Source organism: Plectropomus leopardus, chromosome 8 (assembly GCF_008729295.1).
Source record: "Plectropomus leopardus isolate mb chromosome 8, YSFRI_Pleo_2.0, whole genome shotgun sequence".
NCBI lineage: Eukaryota > Metazoa > Chordata > Actinopteri > Perciformes > Serranidae > Plectropomus > Plectropomus leopardus.
This window is the reverse complement of record NC_056470.1, coordinates 33,616,759-33,643,950: the sequence shown is the minus strand read 5'-3', so window position 1 is coordinate 33,643,950 and position 27,192 is coordinate 33,616,759. Positions and strand designations below refer to the sequence as shown.

General features: G+C 39.5%; 1 protein-coding gene across 1 annotated transcript in view; it reads left to right on the top strand.

Moving 5' to 3' along the window:
* The first annotated feature begins 348 nt into the window (after positions 1-348).
* The window catches only part of oprl1 (opiate receptor-like 1), a 97,493-nt gene continuing 70,649 nt past the window's right edge, over positions 349-27,192 (top strand). The window contains exons 1-2 of the mRNA XM_042491602.1: positions 349-521; positions 8,387-8,624. Of these exons, the coding sequence (XP_042347536.1) occupies positions 8,416-8,624 (209 nt within the window). The 5' untranslated portion in view covers positions 349-521; positions 8,387-8,415. The remainder of the gene's footprint in view (positions 522-8,386; positions 8,625-27,192) is intronic.

The following is a 27,192-nucleotide window of genomic DNA, read 5'->3' as shown; positions in this document are numbered from 1 at the left end:
TGCACGTGCTGTATGTATGAAATTGTCATGATTCACCAAAACGCACAAAGAGCGGTTCCTTCTCCATCCAAATGCGCATACAAGATGGGTTAGTAGTGCGGAGATAGAAGAAGAGGAGGAGGAGGAGGAGGAGGGAGAGGGGAGGGGGTGCAAGCTACGTCTATCTGTCCGAGAGAGAGAGAGAGAAAAGTGCAGCGCGTGCCTGCATCTTTATTCCAGCAGACCCCTCCTCTCTCTCTCTCTCTCTCTCTCTCTCTCTCTCTCTCTCTCTCTCTCTCTGCCATCTGATGCTGACTGGAGGTGAAGCGGTTTTCTCTCCCCTCGTCATCCCGGGGAAAACCTGGACGGACGTTTCGGATTGTGACACCGGCTACTTCTCGGCGATGACAGCGAGGAGAAATTTTAAGAAATCAGAACCGTGAGGGCGTAGAAAAGGCAGTGCACAGTAGCGCAGGGGGGGAAACACAACAACTTCCTCGGGGCGGTCTGCGGGGAGCTCTGGAGCTGTTGCCGGCAGAAAGGTAAGATTTAACACAGCCTGCTGCAGCAATGAAGGTACATGCACGCATGTAGACAGTGCGCTCTGCGTGAGAAAACGCGCCTCTGACCGTCTGCAGTCCGTCACTGTGTTTATGTTGAGCTGCCTCTTGCTGAAAGGTTGCGATAACACACTGTATAGATACTGATGGCGCGTGGCGCGGCGCGTGCGTGACGTACATGTTTTTTAAAGTGCGATATCTGCGCATTTATGGTGCATACGTCGTGTTACTGTGCGCGTGGTGTGCTTATTTGTGACACACGCTTAATCTTGTGGTGTTGTAGTGACAGGTTGCATGGTGGAGACGTGTGGAAGTTTGGTGCATTTTAGTGTGTTTACTTCAAACAGCTGCTGTGATTGGCAGGCGTGCTGATTGTGAGAAGGTGTGTGGGTCTAATGTTGAGTCGGGTTTTGCAGTAGAGACTTTGTTTATGTGTTTTGTAGCATCACTTTGTCATTGTGGCTGTGTGTGTAGTTTGAGTGAGTGACTCTGGTGTTACTACTGGGATACTTTACAGCAGATCTGTATGGAAATTTGTTAGTGACAAAAGTGCACAATGTTTACAAAAACCAAGGTGAAACTTTAAAGTCTCCCAAACTATTGTTGCACATCAGAACAACATTATAGAGTGTGTTTTATCTTGTAAATACCTGGACATTGTGTCAGACAGTTGTCTTTCTTGTAAGCCAAACATTGAGCAACTTGTGAAAAGGCTCAAGCTGAAACTGGGTATTTATCTTAGAAGTAGGAACTGCTTCTCTTTGTTGGCCAAACAAGACTGAAATTTGCTCCATTTTTGACCATGCTTGATAATGTGTAATATATTTGAATGCACCCTCCCAGTGTTTGCATGCACTGGACTCTTGGTAGACTTTTCATCTGAATTCTCTTATTTACAAAGCCATTCTTGGCCTACTTCCAGCATATTTATGTGTGTACTTGCGTGTACTTGACCTGGATCAACATCACTTTTCTTGTGCTGTGTTCAGATATATTTCACAAGTATCTAAACCTGTGGACAGCGAGCAAATTAGTTTGATTACTTTAGAAAACACAGATTATTTAATTGTTTGTTTTTGTTTTTAGCTTTACTTTTTGTGCTATATTTAATTACTTTTAACTAATTTAGTGCTATTTTTTTTAGTTGTTTGATCTTTTTTTCTTAAGATGCTCATTTTCTCCTTCCTATGCCAAGTACATTAGTGAAAATGGCTGTGTTCACAGATCGTGTTCTTATTGTCTCCTCCTGCCTACATATGGATTTTGACAAAAGAGCCTCAGTGTATGCAGCTCCATATATGTGGAATCTGTCCTTACGGTTCTTAAAATCATGACTGTTAGACTGTATTCGTGCTTATTATTCCTCTGATCTGCAGTCTGTTTTAGTTTTATTAGAAGCAACTGTAGAAATGCAGTGGGCCTGTCCTTGTTTAACCCTTTAACACCTGGACCGACATCCGTTTTCACGTGCTTCATTCAGATGCCTTTTAATAGCAATTAAACCTTGAAACATAGGAAATTGTCTAGAAAATAATATTTAAAATTCTCTTAGTTATATAATTACAGAGAAAAAAAAGTATTATTTTAGCACTTTCTTGAGGTCATTTTCTTTTTTTTTGTTTGCTTTTTACTTTTTTTACTTTCAGGTAATATCCTTGAAACTTTTTACTAATTTCTTGTGAAGTTTTGGTCCATTTCTTAAGTTGCTTGTTGCCATCTTCCCTTGTTTTTGAAAGGACTCAAGCCATTTGCTCAGGTTTCAAAAGGTTAATAAAAAAGCAGCTAGCTTAACTATATCTGACCAAACAATCCCAACTAAAAGTCAACTTACAGTACTTGATTTTAGGTTTTAATTATATGTCACAATTTTCCTTCATTTGTCATGAACTTGTACATATTCACACTTTCCATTATTCTGAGCACCTCTTAGACTTATTGTCCATGTTGGCTTAAAAGTCGGTCTTTTAACAAAAACGAAATGTCTTCTACTCTTAGGACAAACTCTCCAGTCATGTCGTCTCTCTGCAGATGAATGTAGTCATGCAGAATAATCTCTCGCTGCTTATTAAAGATGAAAGCATGTTTGTGAGGAGCGCCGTGATGCCAGAGATGTGACATTTCCCAGAAATAACCACTGAGTTGTAACTAATCCCACATAAAAAGACTGTAAACACAGTAACTGCGCAGGTACAGAGTTATTGTAGACAAAGTCCCTAATGGAGAAGTCAGCTGATCAGCTAAGAGAGCAAACATGCAAGTTATTTACTGTATGTGGAGAAACTTGATGAACTTGCTGCAGCAGCTATTAAAACGGAAAATAAAGAACAATTTGTGACATTAGAGAAACCGGTGAAGCCATCACATCCTCATTGAGTAAAAGTCGATAAAAAGCGTGGTGCGCTGCTGTATATCTGTCATGAAGGTGTGTCTTCAGTATGTTGCAGAGCTTTCCAGCTAAGAAACCTGCTGCTTCATTTAGGAGCAGAAAGTTTGCTCATATAGCTGAATAATCAAACTGACCTTTTTTTCCTGCAGAGGCAGCTGGTGCATATTTCTCCAGGGGGGCTGGACTCAGGTATCACACCTGTGTATTTTATCAAAAACGCCTCTCTCTGTATTTGCTGAGCTGAACGAACACTAAACACAAAACATACAAAAATGGATAAATATGTGTAAATGTTTTATCTTTCTGAATAGATTTTTGGATTTTTAACTAAATGCTGCACAGCAGTAACATCAAACAGTTAAATGAGTTGAAACAATGAACCAAATTTGGGGTTTTGAAGTTGCGTGCCGTATCTTAGCTGTTCATAGGACCGCACTCTTCCAGATAGAGAGCCCAGATTTTGTACCTGGAATTTGCTGGGGCTGTTCTCCCAGTTCTGGGGTCACAGCCTGTCCGCACTTATCCTGAGGACAGCTTTTTTGGGGGGGATTTGATGGGATTTGGGCATCAGCATGAGACCTCTGTCAGGAGGTCCTCCCCTTGTCTTTTTTTGATGCTTTCTGCACCTTATCTGGCACCCTGTTTACATTAAAAGTACAGAGTAATTGGCCCTAGAGCTGGTTGATGGATGCTTAAAATGATCACAATAAAAACTTCATATCCGTCAACATCAACAATTATCACACTAATATAAAGTTTAAAGGCTGTTTTTTGATGCACAGTAAAAGTTGAAGAAACCAAACTGTTAATTGTAGTTCAAAGGCTATTATTTATCAGAACATGACAAACACACAAATCTGAATTTGTTTCAGAACATTTTTATAATCAAAATGATGTCAATAAATAATAATAGATAATAATAGACAAAGGAAACTTCTGGTTAAGAAGATGTCAAACTTTTTATAGAGAAAAAAAACTGACCACAGTTGAGACTTTGTTTTGTCGATTTACTCCGCAAAAACTTTCAGCTAAAACACTTACAAAATTTTTTAAAGCATGTGTACAAAGTTTTACACCCACAGTCTGTCATTTCAACCATTTCTCAATCAAAACAGTAACAACTGATGTTTAAGGTGCATTTCCGCAGACTGTTTATTTTCTATCTCTATCAAGGGAAATTTTGAGATAATTATTGTCATCATTTTATCGTCCAGCTCTAATCAGCCCACTAGCTGTAAGTTGGATGTCAGTGGTCCAGGATGTGGGGAATGTAGAGGCGGCTGTCGTGCTGTATGTGACGTGTGTCCCGGTGAGAAAGACGAAATGTTTCTGTGTATTTTACCTGCATGGGAACCAGAAGTGATTATCCACCAAAGCAAAGCCATCCAGGCGTTTTGTACCTCACAGCCGATTTCCTTTTCTTTCACTCCTTTCTTTCTAGACCTAAAATAACATTGTTACATGTCTCAGCCAGGCGTGCTTTATGGTATGTTGTTATTTTCAACTCAAGCACGCTAGAGTACGTTTTTAGCATTCAGAGGATTGAATCAGCAGTCTGGCAAGATGCACATCTGTGCAGCATACACTATTATGTCGATGCACAACAAGCTGCTGTTTACATCAGTAGAAACGGAGGCAGTGTTGTTCAACCATTCTCTGCAAAAGGGACTGTATCACAGAGACCAGCACTGTCTTTTTATGTAACTGGAACTATTTAGAGTACCGTGCACAAGCTGAAAGGCAGAAAATAAGCAGAGACTACTTCTCTCTCCAAGGTTTACAGTTAACTGTATGGGCTTATTAACAGCTGTTAGTGTTACATGTTTCCTCTGAGGCGGTGTGGGAACCTGCAGGTCTCCAGCACAAAAGAATCCTTCTGCAACATGCTGATCTTTTGTGTACATTTAGCTGGCAATATTTAACGCTTTCTTGTTGACTTGTAACAGTCAAAGTATTTATGGTTTTATGTTCAGAACGACCACATTGTGGGAATTCTTGCGCTATACGGACGCCTCAAAGTCCCCTCTGTACATCGGCCTATGCGTTTTTACACAGAACCAAACAAAGGCAGCATCACGCCGCCCCAGCCTGTGAGTTTTGACAACATGCCGGCATCCTGGATGCAAAAAAGACATGATGAGCGTGAAAATAAACACAATAGCGCTGGCCTCTAGTGTGACTAAAACATACGTGTCACCAGCGCTTTATAAAAGGTAACAATGGCTTAACATGGCAGTAACAATTATGGACTCAGTTCAGACAATGTGGACCTTTTCCTCCTCAGTGCACATAATATTCAAACAAGACACTGATTACCCAACTAAGTGTGTGAGTCAGGGTTTATTCAGGTGGAAAAATATTCACATCATTAAACTACTTAAGTTAAAGTGGCCAACTAAATCAACACTGGAAAAATACTGCAAATTAAAGTGCAGCATTCAAAACATTTCCCCAAGTAAAAGTATGAATTATAAGCAGAATGTACTTGAAGTACCCAAGGCAAAGTAGTCTTTGTGCATTAATGTGACCCATGTCAGTGTTCTATTACTGTATCTAAGGTTTTTGGGTTAATATTATTGCTAATTTATGCGCTGCATTTCACAGATGTTTGAGGTTGAGCTCATTTTAACTCGCCTACTTTATATACTGATGGGTTTAATCTACAGCAGGGTCCCTTATCAGAATTTTGGTGAGGGCCCCAGGGAGATCAGGGCCGACTCTGCATGTGAGGGAAGCAAATCTAACAGCCTCTTGCACATTTTACCATCATTTGGCTGGTGCTAATTTCCAACCTCTCACCTGAACTTGTCAAAATCTCACTTTAACAAATTTATAAATGTCTTAGCAACATAAAACTTTGTTTCAGCAGCATTTAAATGGTAAAAAGCACTTAACAAAATATTGAAACAAAGTCATCCTGCTATCTCCTCAAAGTCGAACTGTTCTGAAGAGCTTTCACTCATATGTCACAGAGCTGTCCTGCTGTGTGACATGACTCAGCAGAAAGACCCCTGACTGACAATAAAAAGGACAGGGATGGCTGACCTGAACGTCCCCAATTTGAGTCCAGGTCACCTCCACTCTGTCTCTCCTGAGCAGCCAATAGAAACGTCACAGGACGAACGTGAATCAGAGAAGACACATTCATTAATTAAAAATAACACAAATGCCATCAGAAACAGTAATGAAATGCCACAATAAGCTCCAGCAACAGCTGCAGTCTGTAGAACAAATTCATTGTAAAACTTTAGTATTTTGGCTTGTGGCCTTCAGGTTTGCTAAATAATCCCTAAAAGTCTGACCACTTGCTTTTTCATTACCAGCTTTTCCTTTTACTTTCAATACTTAATAACATTTAATATAATGATACTGTGAAACTTAATGAAATCTAATATCCTGGGCTAACTCAACAGGCTTATATTTGAGACAGGCATCTGTAAAGGACGGGCGTTTAATTCCTTTCACACAAAACTTGCTCAGCAAAGATGGAAATACAAAGTATTTATTTAACCTTTTAGACCTGGTTATATTGGCTTTGCCTTATTCAAAAACATGGGAAGAAGGTAATGAGCAGCAAAAAAAGAAATGACCAAGAGGTTATCATGAAATCAACGAAAAGTACAGAAAAATTACCTAAAAAATGAAAAACAACTTAAAAATAATAAAATAATTATAAAGAGAAAGTAAGAAAGAATACAAAGCAAGAAATGAACTTGGAAAAAAAGCTATAATTCTAATAATTCTGTAAAATAATTCTACATACATAATTATGATAATCTATAGGACATCTTTGGACATCTTTCCCTAGTTTAAAAAAGTTTTCTAGATCTACTGATCTCTTTTGTTTTGTTTTTTTTCCATCTTTTTTGTGTACTATGCCAGTAATACCATCTTCTTTGGTGCTCGTGGTTTCGGTAAAATTAACTAAATGACTGAATTGTGAGAATCTTACCAAGCTAACTATGTTTGTAACATGTTCATATTGACGAAAGTTTAAACATATAAACATATTTTGTGCATGATCTAAAAAGCTAATTAAGGTTATCTTCAGCAGGGAGCCAACAAACCGATTGTTAACTTCTATAAAAATGAACTGCGTGGTAACCAGACCGAGCCTCTAATTGAGACGGGGCTTTATTCGTCAAAATGTGTCGCCACAGTGGGTTAGTTAAAGGGACAAGGCGTCTGCAGGTTTATTTAACGTTTAACTGTACTTCTACTCAAGTGATAATCCAATAGCTGACTTTAACATTTCCCAAAGTCATTTTCTGTTAAGATATTTGTACTTTTACTCAAGTATGACTTTGAAGTACTTCATCCATCACTGATTTAGTAACAATAAAATAACATCAGTCTCATTAGTGCTGCTTTATCCTCTCACACGTACTGGAATTGGTACAGTGGCCCACCCAGAGCGCCTCTGCAGCCTTACATGGACACACACTTCAGGCTGTAAGTTTAACTGCTCATTCATCAACGGTTAGGCAGCCAAAACACACACACAGCAACACACACACACACACACACTGCAGCCGAGATCGAACCTGTCAAACAAAACACTGTTTGTCTTAGATGTGGATGTGAGAAGAGGAATGGAAGAAAAGATGAGTCAACAGAGAGGGAGGTGGAGTTGAGGAACGGTTGAGAGAAGACAGAGAGAAATTAAAACATACATAACCCGAGTGTATCGAGCCTGGCAGAAACCCCGGGGAAATTCAGCAGCACCGCAGAGTTACTTTGCTGTTTTGATTTGATGAATATTCATGATCAGACGGAGGGAGGGAGAGCGAGAGAGAGAGGGAGGGGGGACGGGTTCATGGCAGCATTTTGATGTGTTGTTGCTGCAGCTCACATGAATAAAGAGGGAGAGGGAAAGAGGGCTGACTGCAGCTGATGTTGCTTTTGTCTGTATCAGCTTCATGGACCTCAGAGTGGAAACGCTTCAATTGTCGTGCTTCATAAATCTTTGCTTTTTTGATATTGTGAAAAACCAAATGTAAAAAAAGAAAATGCACCTCATGTTGCAACTTAATTCCACTTTTCTTGCAGCTTCAAAAACAAAAGCACTCTCCCTCGTCGGGTCCATCTCTCTCAGGTGGAAAATCGAGCTGTTCCACTTAGCGCTCCCCCCAGAGGCCTGGAGGACCGGTGTTGTTTTTCCGTTGCATTTGTTTTGGGGGTTTCTTTGTTTTCCACTTAACACTTTATGAATGTGCAGCATTTTTTCTGTTTTTGTGTCTGTTTGGCCTTCTAAAACATTTTTTGTTATTATATCAAGCCAAGTTTACAGAGACTTTAAAGAAAATGTTTGCCAGGTATGATTTTCAGAGAAAGAAAATTAGGCAAAAATCAGAATCGGCACATCAAACTTTTTAAAAAATCTGAAACTGCCAAGAAAATTGCATCTTAAAATTAGGACACAATGACTCCCTCGTCTAACCGCACCTCTTCCCTCCGTCAGGTGGGTGGAAAACTCGCTCTCGGTCTGAGATGGATTACCCGGAGGACTTCCTGCTGGAAGAGCTCGGTCACCTGCAGCTCTACAACGACTCGCTCTTCCAGAGCAACTTCAGCTGCCTCGACAACGTGACCGACGCCTTACTGCCGACGGGGGTGAGGGTCACCATCGTGGTCGTCTACATGATTGTGTGCGTCATCGGCCTGGTGGGGAACTTCCTGGTCATGTATGTCATCATAAGGTAAGAGGAACATGAATACACTGAAATGAACCTGTTTTTGATGTTTTGATGCAGTTTTTAGGACCAAGACCAGGACAGGCTGACAAACTAACACCAGCCTTCAGAAATGTCTTGAAACTACTTGATTTGGATTGAAATATGTTAAAATAATTCCACTATCTTCTGCATCTGGGGATTTGATGCGATATTTTTGCAGTAGGCCTCGACTTCACTTTCAGCTCTCTCTTGTTGAAAAGGATTTATGTGATATCTTATGGTGTCAATGCTTAAATCGCTGGGAAATCTCTACAGCTCCGAGTTCCAGCTCAGCATATTTTCAGCCGTTCCTCTATAAACCCAGGGCTTTGCAGTCACTGTTTGTGTAGCAATCCACACCTGAAAGATGAAATACTTTAAATTAAACATGTATTCATGATCCAGTCTAAACAAATACAAAGACTGTCAGATCCTTTAGCTGTTTCAGATGTGGTGAGGATTTTTCTCTGTTTTGTCTCACTCCATCACCGTGGTCTGTCCATTCTGGTGCTGAATAATTAGTCCATTAATCAATACATTGACTGAGAGATAATTATTCAGGATGAAGTAGAATCACAGATACTTGCTGCGTTTCACTATGAACCTTTTTTACTTTTTACATTTTTAAACGAGTAGGTCCTAATCCTTGCTTTTTTCTTGTTGATTATTGCATAACTTAACCCTGAAATAGCTTTGTTTGAAAGGGACAAAGTGTGAGATTTGGTGGTATCTAGCGGTGAGGATTGCAATTTGCAGCCAGCAGAAACTTTACGCTGTTAGAACTCCTTCAGTAGGTTTTTGACCGGAAGCCGAATTGTGTGCAGATGTCTCCTCCTCTGCAAAACAAATGGGCCAGGTGATTTAAACCAGTAAAACCACTGAATAAAGCAGTTTTCTGTTATAAGTCAGTTTTTGCCCAATGCTGTTGGGCATGCTGGAGACGGGCCACTAGCCCAGCATATGTTTATGTGTGCCCGTATTTTTCTCTGATATCTTAAGAGCCAAATGTTCAGGAGATTTTAACCAGAAGCCAAATTATCCGCAGAGGTCTCTTCCTCTCCAAAACGAGCAGATCTGGTAATTAAAACTGAATAAAGTTTATATGAGCCGATGTTTATTTTGTCCATTCTGTGCTACTGAAGAAACATAGCAGAGCAATACATAACTATAAAGCTACATAGATCACTAAACAGATGTTAACGGCTCATTCTGAGGTAACGAAAACATGATTATTATTTTCAGGTGATTATACGCTGAGGAAAACATACTGATTTTATTATATTCCACTTATGCAATTAATTAAAAATGATCATTATGTGGAGCACCAGACGTTGTCAGGGTCCTCCAGTCAGCGACCGCTCACGGTGATATTTAAAACATGCTGCCACTGTGTCCACCTGTATGTGTGTTTCTTACACATGCCCGAGCGTGTCGATATTTTTGTGGAAAAGCTGGCAGGCAACTGTACGGGTCACGTTTGCGGTTGCCTGTGTGTGTGTTCGTGTGTTTGTCCCTGTGGATTCGATTGAAACAAGCGTAGGTGAACACCTGGGTGTTGTGTGAGTTAGTGTATGTGTGCAGTCATGGTTGGCCCGGTGGGCAGCTGCTGTCTGCTCACGTATATCATGTTGAACCAGGAGACTTTGTTTGTCTGCGTGTGTGTGTGTGTGTGTGTGTGTGTGTGAGAGAGAGGGAGAGGGAGAGAGAGAGACTTTGTTGTTGTTTGGATACTTTCTCTCTGTACTTAACTTTGAACCCCCAGCAGTTTCTGGGCATTTTTTGCTCCAGTCACATTTTTGCCCATGTTGGGCCCAGTTTTCTCTTCAATAGAAACTCCTGTACGTTTATGGAAACATCATAAGTCAAAAATGTCTTTTGTGCTGTATGATCCATATATAATGCTGTAAATTATTAAAAAAAAAAACCCAGAGTTAAATCATTGGAGGTAACGTCAGGTCAAGTCAATTTTATTTAAAAAGCCCATTATCACAAAACACGGTTTGCCTCAGAGGGCTTTACAGCAGACGGCATCCCTCTGCCCTTAGACCCTACTGTCACCTGAGAAAAAAAGCTCCAAAAAAGAACCCCTGAAACGGAGGAAAAAAATGGAAGAAACCTCAGGAAGAGCGACAGAGGATGACGGACAGACGAGCAATAGATGTCTTAAATAACAGTTGAATTACAATAATGACAAAAAAGGAAAGAGAAAGAGAGAGGGGAAGAGAGAGGGGGAGAGATGCACAGCAATAACGGAAACAAACGCATGTCATATTATGATAATCATAGTTGTAAAATTACTAAATGCACTCTATGATAGCATGTTATGTTATGTGCAAATAACGTGAGTGTTGATAAGAGTGACATGCGTATATGACAAGTGGAGACGTGACTCATAATAGCGGCAGTAGAAGGTCGCGTCAAGCAGGATCACGGCATTGGTGCAGCCAGGACCCACAACAATTCTGTGCCAAACTTGACAGGTTTATTTGTCATTTTGTGGCAACCATTCACTCAGCTATTGAGAAAAACATTTTGTGAAGACATGTTTTCAGTTCCAATTCCTGTTATTAATTCATTATTTTAAAAAAATTCTCTCTCTCTCTCTCTCTCTCTCTCTCTATCTATCTATCTATCTATCTATCTATCTATCTATCTATCTATATATCTATCTATCTATCTATCTATCTATCTATCTATCTATCTATCTATTATATATATATGAAAAATATATATATATAAGGATATTATATATAAAATATGGAATTTAAAATATTATTAAATAATGAAAAGGATGTCTCAAAGTCATGGAAGTTATGGGTAAATATGAGTATGAATCCTGTATATAACAAACTAGAAAGAAAATAAACGACACCGTTTTAACTGACTAAAGCCAGACAACAGAACAGTCGTATCTGACATAGACTCGTCCATCCTTGTTAGACCTGTCCCCACTCTGACATCCCCAGCTCTTAAGAGAGACGTATGTCATCCGTCTCCATGTATTTGAAATTTGCACCCACACATACTCACACACAACATGCACACACATACACACATTTTTTCACACACTCACACAGTTGCCTAACAACGTCAGCTCTCAGTCGTTGCCCTCAGCAAAAGACGACTGCCCTCGACAACTTGCCCTCGTCGAAGGTGTCAGAAGGCAGCAGCTTCCGTAGTTTAACTGTCAGGTTGGATGAAAGGTCTGATTACAGTAGATGGCCGACCGCAACACTCGCCGTCACTAAATGAGGGTGAGCAAAGCGCAGGTCGCTGGCCTCATTCGCCTCTGATCGCCTGCAAAGATTCAGTGGTGGATTTCTGTTATTAGTTTTGTATACCTTCACTCGTGCAGCTGCAGAGGGCAGGGCAACATCTGAGCCTCACAATAATTATAATCATAATATTTATTTGTATGTCACCTTTCATACAAGAAATGCAGCACGTGTGCTTTACAACAAAGAAATTACATGCACCAAGTGCTTCACATGACAAGACAAGAAGGACATAAAGACATTGCGTCAAGATTAGTTTGATTGCAGGTTGAAGATGCAGACTCAAAGACTAACTTCTCCCTATTCACCAAGGTTGTAGGACCAACGGTAAAGTATTTACAAGATTAAAGATAAAAGTCGAGCAGAGACTGTGCGTTACAGAGAGGGGATACATTTTTGGCAGGTAAAAAATGCAGTCTGAAATCATTTGTATCAGGCATAGTCTGAAGTAAAAAAAATAAAATAGTTGATAGTGTGGCAGAGACTCTGCATTTAACTATTTTATCACGACACCTGTTTTTTATAATATACAGTAATCAGTAACTGGATTACTAGTATTTATCATATGTATGGGGAAGATTTATCTGTGTTCTATGTAAACATCATGTCCCGAATATGATCAAAACCAGGATGCTCCTCATAACCGAGTGAACACATCCGTGTAAACACACTGAATATGACTCTGCCAGACTCAGTATTTAGGTGATGCATTGTGGGTTATTGGTGTCCAGGAGGGATGCATCAGGTTCAGAGGCTCCGGTCTGGAAACAGTGGGCTGCCTGACCAGCTCCCATATTCACGTCGACTGCAGAGAGAGAAAGAAAATGAGAAAAATGTAAATGAAGTCTGCTTTCTGTGTGCACCAGATGTGACATGCGGATGCAGTTTTTTAGAAATAATCACAGCTAAGAAACGTCATAGTCATTCTTTTGAAGCAGATGGGATGAGGTGACATTTAACCTACACAAACACACGCCCACACACAGACACACTCACGTGTTACTACGACTGCGTTCACACGGTGAGGCTCTCTTATAAATTTTCAGTTACTAGAGTTATTAAATCTTCATTTAGCCAGCAGGGTTAAGCAAAGGGAAACTAACATGCTTACTCGAGTAGGCTGAGATAACTAATAATTAAGCAAATGTGCCTCCAATTACACTCCCTCTAAAGCAATTTCTTCTTAAGAAACAACTTTAATCTATGAGTTTATCTTTTTAGGTGTAGTCTACCTAAATAGCATGCTCAGATACATCAGCAAAGAATAGGCTGTAAAAACTAATGGATGTAACCACCGTGACATCAGCCGTCAGCTTGCAGACCTCTATTTTGAAGTCTCCAGTTTGGCATATTTATTATCAACATCTTTTTTTGAGCCAGATGTGTCCATATGAGTGTTATGTGGAAATTCATCCATATTTCATGATATTCAGTACATATCAGTAAGGGACAGTTGATAAACTGTACATTAATCCAAACAGTGAACACAATAACTGCAGAAAGTTTGTGAAACACTAGTGATTTGGGTGAGATTTCTTTTTAAGATTACATCTCGAATAATAACCTAGATTTTAAAAATATGTATTTTTTTATATTTTCTTCTTATAAATGAAAAACCTTGTGACCCCATGAAGCTTAGAGACACCCAGACTGGGAAGGTAACGATCGAAATAACCTAATAACTCAAGAAGAATTAAAATATATACAGTCAAATGATGTCGTCATTCGATTCTTTTTGTACCCCTTGAAATAAAATAATATTTGTTTGGTTTTGCTTGCAGCCAATCACTGTGACCGCAAGCAATTTAATGCGATTGTCCCTGTTCTGCAGCAGCTACAACCTGTCCCATACAGTCTGTGTCGAGGTGAGGTCGAGCACGGTGTAGCCTATTTCACAGAGTTGGCAGTTCAGTGTACCGAGATGTCACCAAAGTGTTCGACACCACACCTAAATGCCACCAGACACTGCACACATGTGGCATCAGGCAGCATTTTAAGCAATTGAGTGCTTCCATTCAGATAGCAGGTATCAAATAGAGTTCTCTATTGGTATCAGTATCACATTAAGGGCAGTAGTATTGACTATAGTATTGTATTTTTTAAACGATACCTGGCCCTGATTGTGCATAATGCATGCCCCAGTTTTTAAGCAACAATCGTGAGTTGATTTAAAGAGGTGATAGCTCTGTTGCTGCGATTTTTAAAAAGTGCCTGTTGGGATTTCTGTGTGAGATCTGGTGTGGCTCAGAAATCTCAGTTAGCAGAAGCACATTTGGAAATCTGGCTGATGTACTTGTATTGAGTATTGAGAAGTTTAATTCTTAGTTTTTATCTCCCAGACTTTACTTTGTCCTTTACACTGTACTGCCTCTGCAGTTCTTCACAGTCACAGCTGAGACATTTTAGTCATTCTCTTAGCCAGATGGAAAGATGTGACATTCAACCCACAAAAACAAACTCACTCTGTAATTATTAATTACTGTAAATTGCCTCCCTGGTGGCATTGCAACATTGGAGAATTAGGAAAGAACAAAAGACAAACGGGGCTGGAGCTGCTCACGTGCCAGGTGTGGTGGAGGGAGGCAGGCACAGTGGGAGGCTGGCATTGTGAAAGAGCAGCAGAAAGAGACAATAGAAAGATTGACAGAGACATAGAGGAACTCTGGAGGATTTTTCTCGTGGGTGGTTCACTTGGATATTGGCCACAATGAAAGAAGAAGATGGATCAAAATGCCCACAAGAATTATATCAACTGGACTCCTCCCAGTTATAGATGAAGGAAACCAAAAATGCAAAGGAAAAACCAGAGCAAGCAGAAAGATTCATCAGTATAACATATACAAGGTGCCGAAGGCAGCAGAAAACAGCTTTCTGATCTATGTTTCATCATTTTCACCATTCATTTTTGCAAACCACGGATGTGTTTCTTACATATCTAAGGTTTAATTGTGTGGTGCTAACTTTAAGCTTTACAGACTACTAAATACACAATGGAAATCCACCAAATGTGAAGAAAATCAATATTCTCTCGCCTATTTTCCTACAAAAAAAGAAATTATTAATAAACATCTTTGAATTCAACTTTCTCTCATCCAAGGAAGACTGATGAGGCTTAAGTGTCTCGTGACTCATAAAACACATTTAATTCAACCTCGACTGAAACAGAATAAAATTCACCCAAACCGTTTTTGTTTAGTCTGGTTAGTAATCTAGTTAGTAAATCCACTATTCCAATAATCAACATCTCCAGTTTGGTCAAAATAAATCCTTAATTTACAGTGTTACATGTTAATTACATGCCGTTATTCCCTCCCGGTGTTAGCTGCCTGTTCCCCCAGTAAAGACTTTAGCTCTGGTGGTGCGTGCTGTGCACTACATACAATGAGTTAAATAGTAAGAAGACTGTACCTTTACTTATGACAGCATTTAAAATCATACCTTCTGTGGTTTTGAATACCCTTGTATGCTGTAATTCTGTTTATAGTGTCCCAAAACACAGTTTTCTGTATTTCCAAATATAGCTGTGTACATGTGGACAACGCCTAAATCATCTACTTCCTAAACACATAGTACACGAGGCTATGTTTACTTCCTTAGTATCAAATTCCACTTTTTCCAGCTGGGAATTTTAATGAAAAAAACAGCAACATTCAGATTTGTTTTGACAAGTTAGCCAATCAGTATTCAGCCCTTAATTGCTGAGGTGTGCTCCACTCTGCTCTCCAGGGACGGGAAAGATTTACTTGACATCCCTCCTCTGTGCCTGTTGCCCTTCTCGCTCTGTGGATTTTTTTCACTCCACTGCCGTACGCACCTCTTCTCCTTTTCACCCCTCGTTTCTTTAACACATTCAAAATCCAAAGTCACAGGATTCAAGAAGCAACATGAATTTTTTATCATGTCGCACAACTGATTTACAACACCTCTCACTTTTTGTTCTGGATTTTTTCTTTTTGCCTTATAGACTCTGGTTTGTTGATATATATATATGTGTGTGTGTGTGTGTGTGTGTGTGTATATACACTTCATATATATGTGTCTTTTCACTTCATACATGTTCTTTATTTACATAAAAAAATAATGATAGACTTTTAAAGGCTGAAAAAAAATCTCACTCTTTGACATTAAGTGTCCCTCTGATTTGTACTTTGTCATAAGATTTTTTCTTCTTTCGAATGAATGCAATAATAATTGCGTTCAGGTCATTTGCAAACCTAAAAGCAGAGACGCATGGCCTGTCGTTCAGAGCAGTAGTTTACCCTCTGTCTCCGAGGCATGACTGGTCGGGCAGCTTCCCTGATAAGGGAGAGGCTTACTGGCTTTGTCTCCTTGGAGACCAAGGTTGGATATATACTAAACTTTGTTTCAGACTAAGCAGCAGAAGGTAGATTTATTAGTCATCACAATTTGTCCTTGATCCTGCTACATCTTTTGAGTTGAAGGATGAGGTGATTAAAATCCCCAGCTACTATAAAACTTCCATTGTGTTGCTTATGCATGTCACTGCTGATGGCATCATTCAATTCCTACAGTGCATTTTTTGAATTTGAATCGGTGTCTTGTGTCCTGTCGGCTCTGAACAAGGTCCGTCCATCCGGTGCAACAGCTTCATCAGTAATGTGGTTAACCATGTCTCTGTGAATATGTGTGCAGAGCAGTCTCTGATTATGCATTGCTGAGTGAGCCTCAATCACATCTCATCAGCTTTATTCTCCTTCAACCGGACATTAGCCATAAAAAGGCTTGGTAGAGGAGAAGCTCTCAGACGGCTCATGCTGGCTCTCCTCCCTCTCTTTGTTCGATGGTTTCGATTTTGTTTCTCGCCTCTGGTCTGACTGGCCGCTCGGCATATGCTGTTGGTGGGGATCCTCTTGCAGTCTGCTGCTTTCAGTCCAAACCCTGCACAACTTTTCCCGATGTTGATAAGTGCTTCCCTATTGTAGAAAAGTTGTGCTTCAGCAGAAGGGGCCATGGAGTCCAAAAAAAGAAAAAGGAAAAATATAGCAAAAAAGTGTCAAGGATTTTAGGAACTACTGACTGTTACATCTACATGCGCTGCCGTCATCATAGCAAATTGACAGATTCGACAGCAGACTGACAGACTGAATCCCTTGAAATGCGCTGCATGTGACAAAAGTGACACATGACTTTGGTTTACATTGGTAAACATAATTTCTTGTTTATGAATAGAATCTACACAACCTAATTTTGACATGAACTGAACCTTGTTTGTCTAACAAAGGGCAAAATGCTCCCTGTCAGGAACAATCTTATGTATTTTGATGGCATTCAGTGATTTACTTGTATTGTTAATCTTTATCCTCCTCGATTGAGCTTCATTGAGATATCCAGGTCTCTGAAAAGTCTTCAGTTGTGACGAGTTAAGCAGCTCTCCAGATTTCCAACACAACACCCACTAAACTCAAGCTCTCAGAGAGAGACTGCACACAACTCAGCCATTCAGAGAGCTGTCATCATTGGACACTTTACATGTCAGTTTTTAATTGTGAAAGCACAAGGTGTATGTCAAAACACTCCTCCAGAGCTCTACTTTATTTAATTAATAATGTTTAAAAAACTAGCAGATGAAACATGGTTAAACAGGGACTTGCAGGCTCTTAACATACATCAACAAATGTGTCTGCATTTGGTATACTTTTTACTGTAACTTGTAGCACCCAAAAATGTAATAATAATAATAAAAAATTTCTTTACCTGACCAAAACTGAAAAGTGTGCAAGTATAAAACATGTATAATGCTGTTAGTGTCATGTTAACTTGCAGAAAAACATTAATATTTGACACTTATTTTATTTCTGAAACACTAGGATTCATGTAAAACTTGAAATTTCCAACAGATGGCAAACACAATATTATGATCATGTCAAGATGTTTTCAACTAAGATCCAAACAAGCTCACCATTAGACCAGAGGGGATCTGACACCATCAGAAAAACAAAAGCTGTGACAGATGGTCAGTGTTACACATGCCCTTATACCTGAGCACATTAAAAAGTCGAAACGTTTTGACTTTTACTCAGTTGCACCACAGATCATGATGGGAGACCTAATCACAGATTTTCTAGTTTGTGGACATTTTATGACATCAGTGGGCAAGTTTGACATTATTGGGATTAATAACATTTTTGTTCAGTTTAAGTTCAAATTGTATCGTTTTTTTTCCATAATTACTACATTATTGATTGCTACGTAACACCACAGGTTTACAGGAAGGCTGATATTGGACAATCTGGCCGCAAATATAAACATAAAAATAGAAAATATTCAGAGACACCAGCGGATATTGAGAGCAGAGCAGACATTCAGAGACACCGACAGAGACACCGGCAGAGAATGACACACTGGCAGAGACATCTTGTGGAGAATGAAAGTGGAGCCACTGGCTGTGAATGAGAGTGGAGTGTCCACTGCCAGAGACACAGGTGGACACACATGGCGGAGAATGAGAGCGGAGTGGACACCAGCAGAGACACCGGCTGAGACACCGGCGGAGACACCGCTGGAGACACTGGCAGAGACACCGGCGGACAATAAGAGCGGAGCAGGTCAATGATTAGAAACATCAGGGGCGCTGAGTTTATGATTATTTCTCTCTTTTTTCATTCATTTGTTATTTTCAAGGCAGAGCATAAAGAAGGGGCGCTAACGGGCGCAGCAAATTATTGGTGTTTTCTTTTGTTTGTTTGTTTGTTTTTAGTGCGACCAACGTGTGGCGCTCTAGGCGACCTCCTATATCTCCCATGCCAAGGGCCGCCCTGGACAGTATGTTTCCTCCTTGTTCACTGATGATCTAAATACGTCGCTAAATGTTTCTCCTGTTGCATTTTTTTTAAAACAATGCTGCTGAGAGCGTCCGAAAAGCCGCCTGCCTGATGTTCTTGCTGGAATGAATGATGGTATTTTGAGATTTCAGTACTGATGCGAAGGCTTGAGGATGTCCTAAAATGTACAACGTGGATCAGCCTGTTGTTATGGAAACAGAACCCTTTTCCCTGACAAAAATCCCTGCAGGCAGCACTTTTTCCCTCACAAAAAAAAGAAAACCTGCTCCATGTGAACACAGCTTCAGCCTGCCGTCCTCTCTCCTCACTGTCTCTGCGCTGTTGTGTGCTGAATTCAGCATGATGTTTCCTTCTCCCCGTGGTCCACCTTCTCTCTTTTTTAGGGCCTGTAGCACTAAACAGATGCTCGTGGAAATCCCCGCTCCTGGCTCTTGTTGTTGCTATGAGCCAAAAACACGTCCGCACTGCAGTGCTCTGCTGCCCGGAGTTAAAACTCCTTTTCTCCACCGTTTTCTGACAGCACTGAGAGCTGAAGACACGCTAAGCTCGCAGCGCTGTCAGGAAAAGTGTTAAAAGCATGTCTGAGAAAACAAAAAGCAAAAAGACGCTGAGAGAGGAGTTTCCTCAACAGACACACAACCTCAATTAATGCTGCTTGATGGCTTTTGCTCCGCGGCTTTTATCACTTGTTTTTGTTTACAAGGAAGAGGTGTGTTGGACAGCTGCTGTCTGACACTTCTGCTTTCCATCTGTCGTTAACTCTGCCATGTAAAGATTCCTGGCTGCTCCACTGAGAACAAAACTGTACTTTCTCTCTGTTCCCCTTTCCTCAAAAAGTCAACTTAACTTTGAAGAGTTTTGTTTTGGAGAAAAACTCAGAAATACACAGTGTGTATGTGTGATGATGCAGAGTATCCTCCTATAACGATTCATATGATATCTGAAGGTGTTGTCACATCACATACTTAACGTAATGTTAGTGTTATCTAAGGTAAAGTGATGTAGATTAGTTAAGATAGTGGTGAAGATTCTCAGTCATTCAGGTCATAGTTCTTCTAAGTGCTATGTTGTAGGTAACTGGACTTACTTGAGTTTCTTTATGACGTGTCTTTCATCGTGTATTTATTTATTTTTCATTTATTTATTGTGTGAGAACAAATCAAAGCTCAAATCTAAGAACATGTGAACTTGTGTGCACTAAATAGTTCCTATCTTTCATATTTTTATTGCAAAAATCTCCTGACCTTGTTTAAACTGTTTCCTGCAAGCATTTGGACTTACTAAGCATCAGAAAGTTTCTGCTGCCAGAGGACGGCATTCAGCTCATTTCACAGTAAACAGGATCATCTGATGTTACAGGAGGACAGCTCAGAATACTCGTATCACTTTCACTGATGGAGAGTGAAAAACGGATAGAAAATTCAAAACTGGCTGCTGACGATGCTGCATAGATGAGCTGAAATCCCCTGACAAAACAGCGATAAATGTTTAATGGATAGGTTTGAATTTCTTCGAGTCTGTCATAACAAAGTATCCATGGAGGAAATGTAACCAGAGAGTTATCGGCTGCCGTTATTGTTCCTCCAGTCCATACTGGTGACCTCTTCACATAACTGTAGTGTGAGAGATAAAATGCACAGAATGCATTCAGTTACACTAAAACTTTATGTTCCAACAAGGCTGTGGTTTTTCTGTGATTAAGGTCATTGTTAGTTTTCTGATTGGCCAACATCTTCTTCTTTGTGTAGCTTCAGGATTACAGTACTTTGCTGCCTTAAGGTTTTGCATGACAGAGTTTTGAGGAAAAAAACAGACTAATATCCCCTTTCTTGTAAAATACAGACTTTTTTTCTTGTAAAATTCTGACTTTATTCTTGTAATATTATGACTTTATCCACATAAAGTTGCGACATTCTTCTTGTAAAATTATGGCTTCATTCTCATAATATTCTGAGTTTATACTCATAAGATAACAACTCTTTTTTTCTCGTAAAACTACAACTATAATCTCGGAATATAACAAGTTTATTCTCATACTATCACTACTTTTTCCCCCAAAATATTCTGACTTTATTCTCATAATATGACTTTATTCTCAAAATTACGACTTTATTCTCATAATATTATGACTTTATTCTCAGAATCAAACTTTTTTTTACATCTTTTTTTAAAAATATGGCCCCAATCCTCTGTTGAAGGCATGCTTTTGACGGTGCTTCAATAATGTTTGCGTTTTCATTTGGACCGAGGTTTTCTTTTCTATTTTTTTTTTCTCTTAAATTTCATTACAGTGCTTGATGGATGGGATTTTTAAGGAGAACAGGAGAACACCCTGATGTTTCTTCTTTTCTTCCTCCTACTTTGGCTTTCTTTATCTTGCTCCCTTGTTTGCTCATTTTCAGAAAATACTCTCAGAAATATTAATTGATGTTGATGCATTGTTAACATGCATGTGGTTTGGTGTGTTTGTTTTTGTGTATGTATTGATCTTCTACGGTGTTAAAAAAGAAGTCAGCCTTTAAACGTTTTCGTTCTCGTTCTAAGATCTCGTTAAACTTGACCAGACTTTCAATTACAGGGTCAGTTTGTGGCAGTTTTGACCATCTGCTTTGGAGCAAATCTGGCATTTGAAGTGAGTTTTTTGGTACCAGAGAGTCTAATTAGGTTGTGTGTGTGCTCTGAGCTGCTCTGAGCTGCTCTGAGTGGCCCAGTTATTTGAGTCCCCGATGGCAAACAGGCTGCTGGTCTGAGACCTGATGACAGCTCGTGTGGTTTGGAGAGTTCCACTCTGAGAAGAAAAAGTTAATCTTCAAGAGTTGCAATCATGAGCTGCTGCTCATTAAACTATGAATAAGTACACTTGGACTGTTTGCACAGAAAATTTGGAATTGATTTAATTTAGATTCAATTTTTGACCAGTTTAATTCATTTTTTTATATTTAGATAATAGATAAAACCTGAAAAGTATAAAACAGGTTTGGGAGCCCCCTGCCTGAAATGTTTGAGCATCAGACACTTCATTTTCTGGATTCTGGTGATTTTTTTTATTCAGGAGTTTGTGCCTTTTCTGCTTCAAATTATGGTTTAATGACTTGAAACCTGGATTGACCTCAGTTATTTTGTGCTGCAGTGAGATGCTTTTCACAAGCTGAGTCACCTGTAAAATCTCAGCAAATTTGTTTGATTTCTATCAAAAACATCACAAAAAATCGAATGAGCAACTTGGCAAGAAATCAGTAAAAGATGACAAGAGAATTAACTGAAAATTACTTTTTTTTAAAGAGGAAAACTAACAAATTCTATGGAAAAATATTTGAAATGATGTTACAGAAAAAAACATAAACATATTCAAAGTTATGCTACAGAAAAATATGTATGTATTAGTATATACGTATGTATATTTGTAAATACTTTTTTTTGTTGATTATTTTTCAGTTTTTCTTTCACTTATTTTCAGATATTTTTTTTCTTTTCTTCTTTTAAACTAATTTCCTGCTAACTTTTGGGCCGTGTCATGTTAAGTTGCTCATTGCTTTGTTCCCATGTTTTTGGAAAAAATCAAACCAATTTACTCAGGTGTGAAAGGGTTAAATGTTAATAACATTGTCAAAAAATATTTCTTTGCTTTTTTCATGTTTTTACAGGAGATACAAATGCACGTTTTAAATATTGAAGGGGGCGTGTCCCCTGGATCCCCCTAAATCTGCAGCTTGGTGTGTGACTGCAGCCGGCAGCGGTTAACATGATAACAGCTCTCAGTCCATTCTGCTGCTTTTTGTGGTGACGTCAGCCACTTGTAGCGAGCCAAACGTGTCTCTGTGAATAGGCAGACACATCAAACATTCATACTTTGGCTCAGAGACACGAAGCTGACTGAATAGGTAATTACGCACAGATGGTCTGAGTGTGAGCGTGTGTCTTTGGAGTCACAAAAAACAAAAACACACACACACAGTGTTGATTTGGACCTCTCAATAGTCAGCTCTTCAGAGGACTTCAAACCAATTACATTAATTGTGTGTGTGTGTGTCATTGTCATTCAGCGTGAGTTCAAAGGTCAGCATCACCTTTTATTTGTCTGTGGTTTCATTTACAACATTATCTCCGGGAGAAAATCTCATTCAGACTACAAACACGGGATGGGTGTGTGTGCGTGTGTGTGTGGAGGTGGTTGTTGAGCTTGAGGGTGTTATTCTGAGTTTTTTGGTGAAAATAGACTGAAGCAGATGGGAGCAGAGAGAGGTCGATTAACGGGGAAGGAGAGACAAACACATGGCGAAGAGAAATATATATGAAATGAAATAGTGAAAGTGAGAGAGGGCATCCAATGTCACACTGATCTGATATCCTCCTATTTTTATATCTCTATAGCACCTTTTACCAATTAGTGTGTGTGTGTGTGTGTGTGTGTGTGTGTGTGTGTGTGTGTGTGTGTAATGTGCAATGTGCATTCTCTGTGCATTATGATGTATGTATGTATGTCTGTATGATCTGATTTTAAGTTCTCTTCTTGAATTACGCTGAAAGTGCTTATGGCATGAAAAACAGTCACCACATCGCCAACGTCAGTAAATCAAAAAAGCAAAACAGTGAAATGACGATTTTCTTCTGTCTGCAAGTCTTTTATGTCTGTACCTGTTGTTGTGTGCCTGTGAGCCTTAGTGTGTGTGTGTGTGTGTGTGTGTGTGTGTGTGTGTGTGTGTGTGTGTGTGTGAGAGCGCCACAGGCTAATGACTGTGCCTTCCTCCTTCCTAATGACCACGATGAGTTATGAGGCCATTTACTCTGCACTGCAAATGAATCCCTTGCACAGTGAACAGAGTGTGTGTGTGTGTGTGTGTGTGTGTGTGTGTAAGAGACACCAAAATAGCTGCTTGTCACATGACTTCTCTGTCTTTATGACACAGACACACAGTCTCATTTGCATATTTTCAGGACATGCAGACTCGTTATGTCCTCCCTGTAGCTCTTTTTTCCGTCTTGCCTCCTCTATGCCGTCCTCCCTCTGTCTCTCTCGATCTTTTTTTAATCACAGTTCACTTTATTGCAGTTAATGTTCCAATCAACAGCCTCATCAAAGTGCCTACGCACAATATATGGCCAATATATGGATACATTACAGTGAGCATCTTTGACGCTTTAATGACATAGCGCAGGGTAAATAGTTGAACACATGCCACAGCTCATGTTTAAAGCAGATGAGCTGTATTTGCAGTAGGGCTGACATGATACCAGATTTTCATGACACAATTATCCTGGACAGTTGAGTTCACGATAACAATATGATGGTATTACCAAAGAAAACTTGGGAGAGAAAATAATGCATTAAGTCAGATTCATCTTAAACTTTGTTTACTGTGCTTTTTTTTGGGTTTGTTTTGGCAAGTTAATCACACTAAAATACGAGTGTAGGGAGGTGAAGAGAAGGTCTGTAACTGCAAAGGCTTTCAGTAAAGAAAATTACACTTCATGGATTGTGAAAAAGTAACCAGATGGCATTGGGGAAGCGAGGCAAAGGGATAACGGAAGTAAACAAATTATTTAAGAGGTGCTGGATTTTTCACACTATCTCATGCATACTATCACAAAATCAGTATTTCATCTTTAAATATTATGGTTATCGTCAAACCCAGTATATAACAACACTCAACTGGTAACATTTTTTTAAGGAACACTTTAACAGTTCAGATAATATCCTGCTTAAAGCCCGTAAAGGTCAAGCTTTAAAAAAAAAAGTTCTGCACACTACATTTCCCATAGTGCAACTTGATGGTAATCCGAGCTTCTTGTTTGCAGGAATTTTTTCCAGTCTGTCCTTTTCCCTTCATGCCCTGACACACCAAGCCGTCACTGACCCATGATCCTCGTGCTGTGGTCTTTCCCAATGAAATCGCTTTGACTGGCAGTTCAGCTCTGCAAACGAAAATAGAAACTGTGAGGAAAGTAAACTAATTGCTAAAGTCAAAAGGGAATGAGATTGAGTGTGTGGCATGTGCAGATGTGAATATGCAGTTTTATATGTGAAATGTCTGTTGAAAAAAAGAGGCTCACTGTTGTTATTCCTACATCTCTCAGTATTTTCCAGAGAGCACTCAAGCTCGCAAGCTCAGCTCTGAAAAAATGTGACGCCTGACAGTCGAACATGCACTCTTTACTCACTGAGAAACCTTTTCCTGCCACGAAGTGAAATTACATACATCCTTGTGGCTTTTAAAATAAATCCTTGAAAGAGTCTTAAGTACTTCCGAAAAGAACAAGCTCTTCTTTTCAAAGCACTGAGTGTTCAGGACAGCTCTCACATCTGCAAGGTTGAGTCGTGACAAAGTGTGTCCCGCTGTCAGAGGTGACGGCCGCCATGTGGCCAAATCTCCCCTCAGAACAGGTGTGACATCCTCACCCTGTCAAAAGAGACCCGATGAGTTGACTGTAGTTGGTTCTTAAGGGACTGACAACATGGGATGAGAGGGACAGTGACTCAGTCTGTCTCCTGTCTCTCCCCTGTTTCGCAGGTGCTTTGGATACTGCTGCAGCATGACTAAGCACCCCGGAGAGTTCACTGCACTCACATGCACATTTAGGAAGATGGAATATTTCACAAACATACAGATATTACATTTTTTTTGTTGTATTTTGCAAAGATTTGATTTGCACATTTGATTTGAGTTTTCCAAATTTGGTACAGAGGCCATGGTTAACACACAGCATGCAGATTGATGAACATAATGAACATTTTTACCAGGATTATCAATAGACTACATTAGACGCGGGCCTTTATTTGTGATTCCCTCTATATTTTTGGATGTTTTCAGGTTGTCCGTCCAGCAGGAACGCAATATCTCGAGGACGAGGGATTGAGAGATTTTTTATCAAATTTTGCACAAATGTCCACTTGGATGCAAGGAGGAGCTGATTAGATTTAAGGGGTCATAGGTTACCGTGACCTCATCTATCTCATTCTTGTGAACACAGTATCACAATATCAGAATTATTTTAAGGAATGTCTTTGGTGCAAAGGTCACTTGAACTGATTAGATTTTGGTGGTTGAAGGTCACAATGACCTTGCATTTGTCTCATTATTGCAAAAGCAATATCTAAAGAACACCTTGAGGGAATTTCTTAAAATTTGCCACAAACTTTGACTTGGACTCAAACGATGAGCTGAGTAGATTTTGGACTTCAAAGGTCACTGTGACTTTGTATCTGTCTCATTTTCATGAATGCAATATCTGAAGATGGCCTTCAAGGAGTTTCCTTAAAATTGGCCCAAATGTCCACTTGGACTCAAGAATAAACCGATTAGAATCTGATGGTTGAAGGTCAAGGTCACGGTGACCTCATACGTTTTTGGCGATATTAATATTATCATATTATATTATATTATATTATTTAAAATAATATTATATATATATTATTATAATGCAAGAGCCTTGGGTGTCAAACTGTGCTGATTTTATAGATCTTTTGTGTGAATCATTCGTTTTTACAGACATGGATGCAAATTAAACATGCAACTCCAATGGTGCGCAAAGGCAAGCAACGCATGGCGTTATATCTTTTTATTGTTAATCCAGTCCCATTTACCTTGTTAAATTGAATGCATCTTGCTGTCATTTCAAACGCAACACTTCCTATATCCATTCAAAATTTAAATCCCCTCATTGTTTCCGTGGAGAGGATCCCTTCATTTTCTAAAATGGCTTTTGTTGTGAAATATTTGCATGAAAAATTCAGTGACTGCCATCTGGTGCTGCATACTATGTTAGCTATTAGGTTAAAATAAAAACAGTTGGGCTGGGACATAATAACACACAATAATAATAGCAATAACAATGAAAATAGGACAAAAATAATCCAATGACATGACACATGTCGTGAAAGACAACCAGTAATGATTGGTCAAGGATCAACATGTAGTCCGTCATGGCCAGAGTTTATGACTCTATAATTGTCTAATCTGACGCATTGACTATCAGAATGAACAAACATATCGTGCAGTCTGAACCTGGTGTGAAAAGGCTTTTTAGCTATTGAAATGGTAACATCATTTGATATGAAATATGAATAAATATGCAAATGAATGACCTCTATCCAAACCAAGACATTTCTAATTCAATGCAAGACTGATGTCAAACTGAGGCTGTTATTTATCACACTGTATCGATGCTCTCCAGAAAGCACCTGCCACTTAATGGCTGTCCCGTTTATCCTTAACTGCCACTTGATGATTAAAGATTCCAAAATGAGGTTGACTTTGACACCAACTGTGGAAAAAAGCTCCACTTAATGAGCAATGAAGATGACAGACAATCTGTCAACGTCTGTGCCTGCCCCATGTTAAAACCTGCCGAGTGCATGACACTTTTGTCCTGAAGAAAGTACCTGCCAGAGTGCTGCTCCACCACACCCTGAGGCCACGAGGAGAGAGCTGGATTTGACCTCTTCAAAGTTATTTTTGAGTCTTTGAAACTACAACT